The 14,905-nt window shown below is 36.6% G+C and overlaps 1 protein-coding gene across 1 annotated transcript in view; it reads right to left on the bottom strand.

Annotated features, from left to right (window-relative positions):
• Positions 1-264: 264 nt before the first annotated feature.
• Positions 265-14,905, bottom strand: part of SRFBP1 (serum response factor binding protein 1) — a 71,209-nt gene continuing 56,568 nt past the window's right edge. Inside the window, exons 5-8 of the mRNA XM_030467964.1 lie at positions 5,505-5,586; positions 3,819-4,563; positions 3,361-3,398; positions 265-2,697 (exon numbers count right to left, since the gene is read on the bottom strand). Coding sequence (XP_030323824.1) covers positions 2,510-2,697; positions 3,361-3,398; positions 3,819-4,563; positions 5,505-5,586 — 1,053 coding nt within the window. The 3' untranslated portion in view covers positions 265-2,509. The remainder of the gene's footprint in view (positions 2,698-3,360; positions 3,399-3,818; positions 4,564-5,504; positions 5,587-14,905) is intronic.

Below are 14,905 nucleotides of genomic sequence, written 5' to 3' on the forward strand. Positions count from 1 at the left end.
TTTAGTTAAAATGGGGTGTTCATCTGGTGAAAATGACAAGCTGTCCACAAAAACCTGTAATATAGCTGATGACATTTACCAGAAGAAATTATTCTTGCCTTTTATCGCAACCAGGGAAGTTACATATTAAACCTTTCTTTGGTATAGCATTTGGCTAGGATTTATTTACTTATTTATTTAGCACTTGCATTTGAAAAACTGAAAAGTTTGCATATAGCAGTAAATGTATGGCTTTTTACAAAATGCAATCCTTCCTTAGAAAACTACATTTCCATGTTTTATTCTCATGCTTCTGGCCTTAAATGTTGTTCCATATGGTACAGAAAAAATAACAACAAAAAAACCTACTAGGAAATGGAAGGTCCTTTGAAATTCTAATTACTCTGAGTGGCCATGCCATTCAGGAAGATAGTACTCATTATACTGACATTTGTTCAGAATGCAGAGAAGTAAGCTTCACCAAGTGGTCCAAAGACATACCTAGATAATAATACAAAATGTACCAACAGAAATATTCAGCTTTCAAGAACTTAGTACAGGGTGGGAGAACAGGCAGAAATTCCCAGGCTATAAATATTAAGACGCAAAGTCTGCAGGAGAATAAGAGGTGGCCATACTAGCATCAGAGTTACAGTATATTAAGAAAAATTAAGCTTGTTCCTGCCATTTGATGTTCCTGTCATCTAATGTTCAAACCACTGTTCAAGCAGGTCACCAAGCTGGTTATCCAGGACTGTGTCCAGTCAGGTTCTGAGTATCTGCAAGAAAGAAGACTCCACAATCTTTCTGGGCAAGTGTCCAATGGTCAGTCATTCTCACAGCGAAAAAGATTCCTCTTGCTAAACCAGAATTTCTTAGTTTGTGCCTATAGCCTCTTCCTGCCACTCAACAGCACTGAGAAGTCTGTCTTGATCTTTACACTCCCTGCGCTCATGCCATATTTATACTCAATATGCCCTTGAGCCTCTTGATGAACAGTTCCAGTTCTCTCAGTCTATACTCCTATGTCATACAATTCAAGCCCTTTATCACCTTGAACACCCTTTGCTGGACTCACTCCAGTTGGTCCATGTCCCTCATGTACTGGGGAGTCCAGACCTGGACCCAGCACTTACTTCAGATGTGGTCTCACCAGCACAGGGAAAGGATCCTGCTTGCAACATTCATTCTAATGCAGCACAAGAGACTCCTGGTGTTCTTTGCTGATTTATAAAAGATTATTTTTTGTACAGGTGTAATAGGGAGGAAGGATTTCTACACCTTAAGGGGATACAGATTCCATAAATTTACATGGATTTAAGAGCACAAAATTCTGCAGAAAAGAAAGCTGTGATATTTAGTTTACCAATAAGATGTCCCTACGCTATTAACATCAGAAGCTCAATGAGCTGGAAGCTGGATGATGTATCACTTGTGCCTCCTCTATCCCTATGCCTAAAGCATCTTCTTTTGACTACTGTTGAAGGTATCAGGCTAGATGAACCTTTGGTTTGATGCAGGGCTACTCTTAGGCATTCCTACACGAACTGTCAAGTGAATTTATCTTACAACTACTGCAGCAATTTACCAAGTTTCTGAATTAATTTGATTGTGAAAGTTACAAAATTATGCAATATAACTGCATTTAAATAAACAACATTGTTAAGTTTTAACTACAAGTTCACAATTTTTGTCAATTCAGCAGTACAAAAAGCCCCTGAAGAAAAATCCACTGAAGATTTTACTTCATATCCCATTCAAACAAACTCTCAAACTCCGAATGACACTTAAAAGTCAAATGTTTCACAGTGTACAAAGACCTTCCAGTTTTTCAGCATTCTCTCAAAACACGCAAGACAGACAATGCTGGAGCACCAACACATATCAATAAGGACAGCATTATTAAAGACATTCTTGCAGTTCTTCAATCAAATTGGCACGCTTTAGGTGGCCAGTATTTTATTGTTCTCCAGAATTTTTCATATCATTTGTATTACTGATTAGCTTTTTCAGCTTACTGATTCTTTATGAAGTCTATAAAGTTTAAGAATGTCTTTCTCATTTGGGGTGGATTTGTTAATATAGTCCTATAATTATCATTTCACTAATTTGTATTCTTCCTTGACATCTAAATCCTCATAGAGTTAAAAGAACATTTCTATACACACACACACACACACAAGAACCAAACCTCAAAAAAAACTTTATTATTCCTTTGGGGTACAAATGCTGTTTCTAAAACCCATTCAATCACATTAGGATGTATTTCATAGATGATGGTGCCACATCATGAAACTTATAAACTAACATTGTATGATCATGTAATTAACAGGGAGAACATTGAATAAATGAAGCAATCTTCATTATTAACAAATGGTAATTTCTAGCAGTTTCTATTTTATAGGTTGCAAATGAGAAGGACAGTGTAACAAAAATGTTTAAACAGCAGTTGGTAGTTCATAAGAAGGTACCACAGGATGCAAATCTACAAGGATCTTCTTTAAAAATTTCTATTTACACTTAGAATATTCTAATAATCAAATTTAATCTTCTTCCCTTGAAATGCTGTAATTTGAGACATTTGTTCCCGGCGTCTTTTGCTTGCTTCCCATGAAGGATGAAGAGGCTGCTCCAAAGATGCTTTCTTATTGTCACATTTAATACTTGCAGCTTTTGCAAATGGTTGCTTCTTGAGCTGTGGTTCCTTTTTCAGCAGTGCTGCACAAAAAGTAGAAAATAAAGCATTAACTATATCATGCATCTTCATAAAAATATGCTAAAACTACTTGCAACTGCAGGCATTTTCAATAATTTCTTAATGAACCATGGGGAACACATTCATCTAAATGTTTACAGCAAGATCTTCTCAAATTGCAACCCAGTAAATTGTTACTTGACAGACTGCATATAATTAATATATGTAATTAATAACTACATTCAAAATGTGTAGCCAAAGATTCAGCACTATCTCAACTTTTTTCTTCACATTAAACCAATGAGATACTACTCAACATAACTCAATATGACTAAAACAATAATCTTGATCCAATGAATTACAAAATGGAACCACATACTCTAAATGGAATAAAATATTGGAGGAATAATTAACAAACTAGTAGTTAAAACTCATAATGTGACACCTTTACTGTGCAAAGGTAACACTAACTGCTCAAATGAAGATGGAAAAGCACTTTCCTGTGTAAGTCCTATTTCAAGTATATCTACTATTAAAAACAGGAAAGAGCAAATACATCCATAGGTAATGAAAGCTCACCAATTTGCCCATTTTAACTACAATGTTACAATATGTGCCACAAAATGGAAATGAAACAAAAACTAGCCTATCATGATTACAACTTTACCAGGTTAAGCAATACATACCTGCCCTTCCATTTTTGAGAGGCTGGTCTTTAGAATTTCTAAAAATAAAAAGAGAATTTATGTTTTTTTCAGGAAACTTGTAAGATGTCAAAGACCCGTGCATAAAGAATAATTACCACCAAGACACCTGTGCAATGATTTTTCACACATAATTTGTAAAACCCTTATATATTATTTCATATTTGTTAATAAAGAAGTAAAATAGAAGTATTCAGTAGTGATTTACTTTAGATGCAGATCTAGTTAGGAATCTGACATGCATGTCAGTGCTGATGTGAATATGAAAAATATGGAAGTGTCAAGAAAATACAAGGAGACTGCAGAGTAGTTTACATGAAAATGTTCTCAGCTGTAACTGGCTGAAATTCTCCTTGTTTGGTAAGGGCTACCAAAATCACCATTTCTGTTACTGGGAAGAAGGGAGGGAATGCAGAATGTAAGAAGGGGAAAAGGTTTACCTCCTTCTGTTTGGATACTTCTGATTGGAGGTAGCCAAAGAACTACAGAACATTGATTCTATCTTGCTTGTTTTGACATGTGGCTTTCCTTCTTCCACGATCAAATCTTGTACTGTCCCAAGCTCTGTATTCTTCTCTTTCTCCATTACGTTTTTCTGAAGTCTATCCTTTTCTTTTGCTGAAGAAAGATCAGTAGCTGCTGTTATCTTTTTCTTCTTTTTTACTTTGCCAATGAAGAAATCATCATCACTGTCACTGTCAGAATCTGATGACTGGTTATAAAACCTCTCTTCAGTACTATCATCATAGTATTCCTCTTTATCAGGTTGCTTCTGGAGACTATCATTGTTAATGATTTTTTTTATTGTATTTAGTTTGTTCAGGCTCATATTTTCTTTTGTTTTTTGATAGCTAAGTTTCTTTTCTGCTTTATTCTGAGTAACTGCTTGCATTTCTGCTGGCTGAAATGAAGATTCTTCTGGAACATGTGCTTTCTCCATTTCCACTGTTTGCTGCTCAGACTCACTCTCATGAAGTTCTTCAGCCACTCTCTCAGTTTCTGTTTTCATACTTATTTTCATTTTGTGTTCACATCCTCGCTGTTTTTTAGCTTGTTTAAGAGCCTGGTCATCCAAATTGCTACCGAAATGTTGCACTGATTTAGGCTGCTCTTCTGACTTAGCCTCTTTTGAAGGAGTGGCATTGGCTGTGTCCTTTCTTGCATCCTTAAAAGCTTTTACAGCAGCTATACAAGAAGCAGAAATAAAAAATCTTTTGTTGAAGCTACACATGAGTTTACATAATCTATTTTAACATAATAAAACAATTTTGCAGGATAAATGTGTTGTATTGAGTAAACAGGTTTTGGATGTCCTTACCAATAATTTACTGAACATAAGGGACAAAAAATACCTTAGAGTAGAGCAAAAACGAAAGTGAGGAAAGGAACCTGAAATAATTACCAACTGAATACACTGTTAAACTTCGGTTTAACTACAAACTTTAAGCAAATAATCTGCAGCTGATGACCACCTTCATTTAGGGCATGACTATGTGTGTAAAAGCTGCAAACAAATAGAAAACTCCTCACATATAATTAAATGCATATTTGACATCCCGTTACTACCAAGGTGACTTTGTGATATTACTATTAGGATTTGATCCTTTTTAACATCCATTTTAGTTAGAAAATTTGTCTTTAAAGAGATTAGCATGTAATCTAAAGAACCACGAAATCTTCCCTAAGGATTCTAAGGAAAGTTTCTAGGGAAGTTTAACAAAACAATCTACAAAACTTTTCATCTGCCTTTGTAAACCCAGTTGTAATGCTCCTTTTACCTTTTGATTTGCATGTTACTGTGCTCATTGCCAGTCCAGTTCTATTTAATTTAGAGATACTCCATTATATATCAATTAGATTTTCAGAGGTCCCATTTTAAGTCCTGTTTGTCCTACAGCCTGTATCTTAAATGTCGTACTGTCATGTATAAATCCATTTCAACCAGTACAAATAACAAGCCTGTGACACTTGGTTCTCTGTTACTTGGTTAAGGTAATTATAGGAGCTTTTAAATTTCTTTTTCTTTTATTTTTTTATACTGGTTGTTCAAGTCAGGAATATACAGGACCAAGTGGAACCACTCATAAGTTACTGAAGTATAAACAAGTTAATAAAAGATTTCATACCTTTAAGTTCAATAAATTTGGGTTTCAGTATGGGGTGTACAGCAAGTCTTGCAGTGGCTCTCTCAGTTGCAGTACAATTTGGCTAAACAAAATAAATTCAAAGGCACAAAGTCAATAGAACAATGAATACTTATAACAGGTCTGCATCAGTTATAGTACAATGAACACCAATGTGATTTTGGACTATTAACTGAACAAGAGGAAGCTTATGAAATGGTAACATTTGAATATTTCTTATTTTTCCTGTAATGCTGTTATTCTAAGTAAGAAAAAATCTGACTGCATAAATATTGATAGAAATGGGACAGGTAAACATGCTGTTTTTCAGGTACTGAATAGGCTTGCTTAACATGATACTTATTTTAAAAGCATACCAGATACAGCAGAGTGAACACACTGATTTTACATTCCTTGTTTCTTACACCTGAAAAGTAAATCAATGAACCCCCTGAAAAAAGATCATACTAGTAGAAGGCATTCTGCATGAAGGAAAAAAGCTGCTTCTGTGGATGGATGAATGGATACCATAAAAGTAGACAAAATGGCATAGGAGATATTGAAGTAATATACATTAAATGTATTTGAGAGGCAAGGACTAACTTGATCTTAAAGACAAACAGCCTTGAATTTGATGTGGTAGAATACTGGAACTCCAGGGACTGATTCAAAGAAAAATACGATCTTCATGCAATAATTTGAAGAAAATGGAGAAAAGCAGCAATTGCTTCCATTTTTTACTTCCTCTTTTTTATATATTAGAAGTTACAGGTATAAAACATTGTAAAAACGATCTCATTCTGACATATAATCCCTTTGCTTGAGGAACAAAATAAGAGGTATCTAAGCTGACTTATCTAAAGTCTTCTTTCTTTTGAATGTAGGGAAAGGAGGATTTTAACAAGCTTATAAAGCAAAAATTTAGCAGGAAGACTTCTTAAAGACTGAAGCAGAATTCATTGGGAGAAAGGAAAAAACCCACAGGTTTCTCCCTTCCTACATATTACCGGAAGTACTATAGCAGAAGCCACCTGAATCAAGATGATTAGCCTCATCATTAACTGGGCAAATGTTTCATGACCCAACCTGAGCTGGTTTTGGTGCCCAACAACTAAACACAACATGCTGTCACCTTTCCAGTCCTGGTTGAACAGTGAAATAGATGGAACCTGTATCATGGGTAGGAAAATGGTAAGGAATATGTGGTGGAGATTGTACTGGCGCTGAGCAGGGATGGAGCTAACTTCGTAACTAGCAAGATAGTGCTGCCCTTCGGATTTGCAACATTTTAAAATTTATAACACACTAATCTTGTAGTTATTGCTAAGCAATGCCTGTGCAGCATCAAGACTTTTGTTTCTCTCTGCCCTCCTAACATGCTGGCAGGTGGACAAGACACCTGGGACAGCTGATCCAAACTGACCAAAAGGATACTCCATTTCTTATCAAGTCATGCTCAGCAATAAAAACTCAAGGATAGAAAAAGGAAGAGGGGGATGTTTGTGGTTACAGCATTGGTCTTCCCAAGTAATTGTTTTATGAAATGAACCTCACATCACCTGCCTGCAAATCGCAAGTTGTGAGCAGAAATTCCTTAATTCTCCCTTGCTTGCATGCACAACTTTGCTTCACTGATTGAACTGTCTTTACATCAAACCATGAGTTTTTCTCATTTTTTCTCTTTTGGTGGTACCCTCATTCTGCAGGACTGCAGTAAGTGAGCAGCTGCTGGGTGCTTAGTTGCTGGCTTTGGTCAAACCATGACACAAATACTACCTGACACTTCAGCAATTAATTTTTAAGTACCTGATTTACTTGACATAAGAGTGCTCAGTGGGGAGTATTACTTGCTTGTATGTACATCTTTTTCCAGCAGAATTACGCCACTTAGTATAAACAGTTACATATCTATTGCATAAAGATGGATGGGCACTTCATGCCAACTACTAGTGCAGGAAACTCATTTGCAGTGCTTTGGTCTGAAGGAAACAGAGAAAATGAAGACACTACAGCTACAGCAAAGCCAGTACTTCTAAATGCAGAAACATGTAATTGGTTTGCAAAACGTAAATCTTGTTTCTCAATCAATGCAAAGCAAATGACACTTTTATTTCTTTTGCCATAGCTCTAGAGCTTACAAAATATACTTTGATTATATCTGCTCATATTTCACGTTTGAAGTGCAGAGCATCTGGGATTTCTAGTACTTTCCTTTCTCCTCAAGTCCCTGCTATTACAGTGTTATTTCTTCAGGTCAAGAAAAACTGGGAAATGTTTTCGCTTTAGACTGTCTATAGAACTGTAAGTAATGGCCAGAAAAGATGTGTTAAAAGATGGGTCCATTTTCAGCGGCCACAGACTGGGTTACTTTCAGCTTAGCTTAGCTCTGAGAATCTGAAACCTGAATTTTGATCCCATGTGACAATGCTGCAAGCTGCCACCAGCTTCCTGGGACAGCAAGCTCACATTTCTGAAGATCAAACACTATTTTCTTTGGAGATTTTTCTATAGCTGGAAAATCTATTTCTGAACTTAATTAATATACTCTTTCCCTCAGCTACTTTCTGTGGGTTTTGAAAGAATATACCATGAAGTTCAGAAAGCAGCAGCAGCTTCTGTGCAACATCTGGTGTTCTTTAATTCAAATGTTTATATAAGGGGTTTAAGCATATACATGCCAATCCATATGGAATAACCACATTTTTTCCTTATAGCAACATATTTCACAAACACTACTCACACTGATAGGCAGTAGCCAACAAACATACAATGACATTGACATTCTTTAAACTTTCCTATTTTTCTGGTTTTTTTGGCACATCCAAAGCTCAATTAATTTTTCCTCAAGTATTTTCCAGTGTCCAAAGCCTTGAGAGAAAATAAAACTTAACAGAAAAATGCCAAATGTGTTTACAGCAAGAACATCCTTTTCTCCTCCCCTTACCCCCAGCATGTTTAATTACGCAGACACTGGAATTGTAACAAAACATTTACTCTCACATGTTCCTGCTACTTTTTGTAGTATTTTTCACTACTCATTTTTTCACACAAGAATGTCCTAGTACTTTCCATTCAGTATGCAAGAGGTTCTGCAAAGTGAACAGAGGAATTAAGCAGCATGCAGTCCTGCTTTTCAGTAAGAAGTTGTAAGCTAAATACAGAACCACCTGAAAGTCAGAGTCTTCTCTGAAGGCTCTAGATCATGGTTGTCACCCAAGTCCAATGCCATTACCTCATACTGCTTTGGAATAAGACTCTTGAGAAAACTTACTTTCTAAACATAAAATACTGATAGTTCTTCCTCTTCTTTTATGTTTCTAAGGTATACAGTATGTGATTTGTGGCCATGAGACCCAGTGAAGATTTTGGTATGAGAAGCAAGTGGGTAATGGTCACATTTGTGGTAGCATTATGGTCTCTCAGCTCCTGACAGTAAGACTGGTGACTGTGTCTCCACTTGGTAACAGGGGGATGGATCACCTAGCTGATCACCTACCCTATTTACTGATCACCTGGATCAGTAAACATGTCTCTGTTAGACATGGCAAGAGTTTAAAAGAGAGCAGTTTTCCCAAATACAGAAATAACAGAGTAATCCCAAAATAATCCCACTAAATGCTTCTGACTCTGCACTGGAAATAGACCCAATCTGTTACAAGTTTATAATAAAAGTTTTACTCAGTTTTTACTCATTTTCTCAATTTTACAGCTAGAAGCAAAAGAAGGTGTGATGAAGACATTGCTATACAAGCTTGTGAGACAGATGAGAAGTTCTTAAGGTAATTAAATCTGTATGGATGTCAGGAAACCATGCAGGTTTCAATGGATATGTATTTTTATTTGGACAGTACACAATTTTTTAAAGAACAATTTAAACATTTGAGTTGACAATAAAATGCATATCCTACCAGATTTTGCCTTTGCAAAAATAACAAAAAACAAAACAACCAACCATCTCAGAATAATGTCTTGTAACAGACCAAATGCACAAAAGTAACCCATTTGGCTTCAGATTTTCTTTTCAAGGGTTTACACAGTTCATATTAATTTCCTTTGTCTTCTGTTACTGTGGTAATTCAACCATGAAGATATTTGGATATTCACTTGTCTTGCAAAATGTGGTGGGCTGACCTTGGCTGGATGCCAGGTGCTCACCAAAGCCATTTCAGCACTCCCCTCCTCATCTGGACAGGAGAGAGGAAAAGGCTGGTGGGTTGAGGTAAGGACAGGAAGAGATAACTGGCTCATTATCATCACGGGTAAAATAGACTCATCTTGAAGACATTTGTTTAGTTTCTTACCAATGAAATCAGAGTCGGGTGACGGAAAACAAAAACAAATCTTAAAACACCTTTTGCCCCACCCCTCCCTTCTTCCTGAGCACAACTTTAGCTCTGGATTTCTCTATCTCCTCCCCTCCTGTGATGTAGGAGGATGGGGAATGGGGGTTGCAGTCAGTTCATCACATTGTCTCTGCTGCTCCTCTTTCCTCAGGGGGAGAAACCCTCAGATTGTTCCTCTGCTGCAGTGTGGGGTCTCTGCCAGAGGAGACATTCCTCCATGAACTTCTCCAGTGTGAGTCTTTCCCACAGGCTATGGTTTTTCACAAACTGCTCCAGTGTGGGTCACTCACATGGTCACAAGTCCTGCCAGCAAACCTGCTTCACCATGGGTTCCTCTCCATGGAGTCACAGGTCCTGCCAAGATCCTGTTCCAGCACAGCCTTCCCATAGGGTCACAACCTTTACCTGCTCTGACATGGGAGCCTCCGTGGGCTGCAGGGGGACAGCTGCTTTACCATCATCTTCACCAGAGCTGCAGGGAAATGTCTCTTCTGGCACCTGGAGCACCTCCTTCTTTACTGACCTTGGAGGCTGCAGACCTGTTTCTCTCACATATTCTCACTTCTCTGTTTGGCTGAAGTTGTGCAGGTTTTTACCACTCTTCTGAAATACATTATCTCAAGAGGTGGTACTACCACTGTTGACAGGCTCAGCCTTGGCCAGTAGAGAGTCTGTCCTGGAGCTGGCTAGCATTGGCTCTGTGGGACACAGGGGAAGCCCTTAACAGCTTCTCACAGACCAAAATCTTGCCATGCAAACCAAATGCATTATGGAAGCTGAAGACCCATGGCAACCTGGGGTACTTTGGACAATCTTTTTGCTTATTCGCAGAAGCGCACACAATGGAAGGAAGAAATCTGTAGCACACACCAGGCCTTGCATTGATGGCTGCAGCACTGACTGTCAACACATCACTGATTTCCATAGACTTTTGAGCCCACCATGAGGGAGAAGCATGATCTTCTAAAAACTTCCAAGGTGTTTACACTGCCCTAACTTCATTTGAATATCTGGACCAAAGTTATTTTCCTTGAGATTTGCTTACTTAGAGTTACCTTTACTCCTACACCCAGTTTTGCTTCTCTTTTATCAAAAAGGAGTATAAAGTATAACCTTGTTTCTAGCACTGTCTCCTCTTCCTCTTAAATGAAAATTTCAAAATAAGCTACATATTTTTTAAAAAATTAGCTTTTTTTTTTTTTTTTTTCCATGCATGATAAAAATTGACTACTATTCTAGCATTTGGAAAAGTTTAAAGGCCCTTCAAAAAGCCAAGCTCTTTAAAAATGTTAAAAGACCATATTTAATTGGAGTATAAAACAGTCAATAGAGTTTCTCTGGATTAATCTGTCACAGCTAATGAAGCCAACTAGGCATGAGGTGAATGCTTATTTTGCAGACTGGGAAATGGTCAAAGACAAATGAGGTGTTTCACCACAAACTACCAGTGATTTACAGCAGAACTTGGCATAAACCCCAGACCTGCCCAAGTACAAATTATTTACTTAATCTTCTACCAATTCTTTCTTTCTTCTCTTTATGCATAAAATAATTTATATGATTCTTTCAGTAAAGACAGAGTCATGGCCAAAAAATCCAGAGTAAAGCAGGCACAGATTCTGAATTTTCTCCATAGGGATAACAGGGTTAACTTTAGGTGTAAGCTGAAACAGCAAAATTATAGGACAATGCAAATGCTGCTAACTCATCCTTCACTTCTTAAGGTCTAGTAAGAATATGTGTCTACAAACCTCTCAGTGTGGCATCCCACACAAACCCCAAGCCCCACACATTAGGAAAAAAGACAGTAAACTTCTTAGCGTTTGGAGGACATAAAGCAAGCACTGTGCCAACTCCCCCAACACAGTTGTGGTGGTCCAACTGACTGTGACTATCAGCACTGAATCCTCTCCTAGCCTTTGAGAAAACCTAGAAGCAACCTGAGCACTACTTTATGATGTCTGTAATATGGACAAATGTGTCTATGATGTGGACTTTCAACAACAGAAAAACAAATAAATAAAACAAAGCACTATTAAAGCTACATGTTTTTACTTTTTCTATATAAGTTTGCATTAAAAAAAATGCATTTCTTATATTTTGACATCTGAACAGCTGAAGGACTACATCACTATAAAATATTGCATGTTGTCAAACTAAGAAAATACAGCACACAGCACAGCCAAAAAAATACCACTAACCCTCCCCCCCTCAAATCCATTCTCTTAAAACACCCAAGGAAATAACTTCCTCACAGAGTCAAGGAAAAGGCAATCAACTTGAGAAAATTAACTGGAAAGCAAACTGTGATGAAATAAAAGCCCTGAAGCTAAACATACTTCAGGGGGAATAGAAACAACATGCATCTTCGACAGCTGTGAAAAACACAAAGAGGAAGGTTTTTCCACAAAATTCACATAGATTTCTTCAGAGAACACCATGAAATTTGGAGGTACGGTCATACATAAGTTAGTTTGACAACCACCATATATCAGATCTGAAACCACAACTGATGTCTACAGAACAGTGAAGCTGATAGATTGTTTGATTGTAACTGGACATCTATAAGGAGGGTCTGGAGACTCAAAATAAGCAGTTGTTTGTTAACTCCAAACAGGGAGCTAGGATGGACAATCTCATAATGAAATTTGAAATAAATCCCACTATTTGAAGAAGGCAAAAAATTAAAAGAAAAGAAAAACAAGAAAACCCCTGAATTATTATAGGAAAGAGAACAAAACCACAAAGCAGGCCAACACCACCAAGGTTGAGCAAGCTGAACAGAAAAGAGAGTTCTTTGATTTCACTACAACCTGAATGCATCTGAGATCCCAAGATCCAGCTGTGCATCATGGGCATGTCCAAAGACTGAGTGGAAGCAGATGGTAGCAAATAAATTGATAACATATAGTAATGAGCTCCATATTATTAAAGAATTTCACACTATTCTGCCTTGGGCAAACATGGTAAATTTCAGAATTGAGATACCCACCAATCTCCTTATGAATTCAATTTAGTTGCAAAATTCTCTACTGAACTTTTAGGTACATAACCTTGAACCATCCTTAAAATACTGCACCGTAACACAAATGCTCAGTTCTCAAATGATCACTTTTGATGGTCAGATGCAGCCCAGTATAGCATCATATATAAAAGCACATATGAAAGACAGTTTTTAAGAGAGAAAGTAGATACAGTCCAGATCTTCAAATTTAAAACAGATGCAAAGCATCCAAACTAGCTAAGATTTGGAAAACAAGCTCAAACTTCATAAGGTGTATTTCAGACAACTTATAAAAGATTCATCCCTGCCAACAACCCCTGTCTTGCTCAGACTTTCACATTTACAGCCATTACCACTACAAAACACATATATAACTATTGTCAGGTCAATGCCATCAAATAAAACTCTTGGGAGAGATGTATTTATGTTCAGAGCACTGCTGAAAGAACCAGGCATAAGAGCCAAGGATTTGGAGGCATAGGGAATTTAGGCTTCATGAACACTGCACACACTAACCAGGGGCAGGCCATGTTATAATATGCTATTCAAAACAAGACAGGATTTCTTGGCATATTGCATTGCAATTTTTGTGCACAATTGAAAACAGATTTATTTTAATCTATATGCTTTTCAGCAACTTTCTGAAAAAGACAATGGAAATACAAATTCAGTTCACTGAAAAACTATTGAAACATCTGAGATAAACATATTGCTTTTTTGGCAACAAAATGTAGATTTTCCATCCTTAAGTCTATTGAGGGAGTGTATGCATTCAAAACTTATTCTAATGATAAACACATGTCAGATACATATGGAAGCCCTGATATTACTCAAGCATGTATCAGCAGATGATAGATGTAAAATAAATGGAAAACCTGGATGCAGACATTTTATAGCACACATGGTACACAGAACAGTCACCTTTATGCTCAGAGGTTCTTGGGCATCTTCTAGGTCATAATATTGTTATTACTTAACTCTGGGATGCAGAATTATTATAATGTGTAATCACTCAACCATTCAATTGTCATGTAGTTACTTGTATTTGAAATCCAAGAAAAACTAGACCCTTATCCTTTAAATTTAATATTGTTATACTTTCACTAAGTGACTAGTTACCTCATGTTTCCCATACTTTACCTACTAATCTTGCCATAGAGGCACAATATGCTGTAGACTTTTGACTTCTTTCTACCAAGCTGTAACTTTTTAATGTAGCGGGTCTTAGCAGCTCCATTCACTGACATTCCAATAGATGGGATTTAAAAACAAACAAAAAAAAATTAAAAAGAATTTCAATAATTCAAGAACATCCTATTTTTCTCCTTCTTCAGTTACATTTCAAAAAGTTCAAGCAATACTACCTCTAGCACTTTTAATGTAATTTTCCAGTGTCCAGAGACTGATGGGCTTCACACTGAGCTGAAAGTGCCTTCCTAATTCTATAACTTCTTTTTTTCTTCTAGTTTTTATTTTTATAAATCTCAATTCCTTATTTCTGAGCTGTACTACTTTAGAAACTGATCTAGTAGGAAATAAGGGAAGTAGTCAGAATGTTCTTGTAGTTTGCTTTTATATGATATATTATGAAATTAATTATTAGAATTATGAAATTAAATATTAGAATTTAACTTACAAAAAGAGCAAAGACAGCAGCAGATGTTTTTAATTTTTAGAAATATAAGGAATATAAGGTGTTGTTGTTTTTTTGTTCTTGTTTTATTTTTTCTGATTTTGTAATGCAGTTCTGAGTCACACTATAAAACATATATACAGAAAGAGATTTTCCAGTTAGTAATGTGTGCTGTTTCATGTCCATCTTAGACATAAGTGGTTACAATTGTTTACATAACATTAAAGACATCTTAACACTTTAAGTTCTCTAAGCAACAAAAATAATGAAAATTTCAATGCTTTACCTTATGTTCTCTCTCCTTGCACTTATCTTCTGTGCCACACATATTGTGGTTCTTAAGATTAGGAGGTTATGAGCTCTCCCTCAGTGGCACACAGATATTAGTTTCTCACACAAAAAGACCCAGTTGGCAATCAATGCT

This window comes from Calypte anna, chromosome Z (genome assembly GCF_003957555.1).
Source record: "Calypte anna isolate BGI_N300 chromosome Z, bCalAnn1_v1.p, whole genome shotgun sequence".
Lineage (NCBI taxonomy): Eukaryota > Metazoa > Chordata > Aves > Apodiformes > Trochilidae > Calypte > Calypte anna.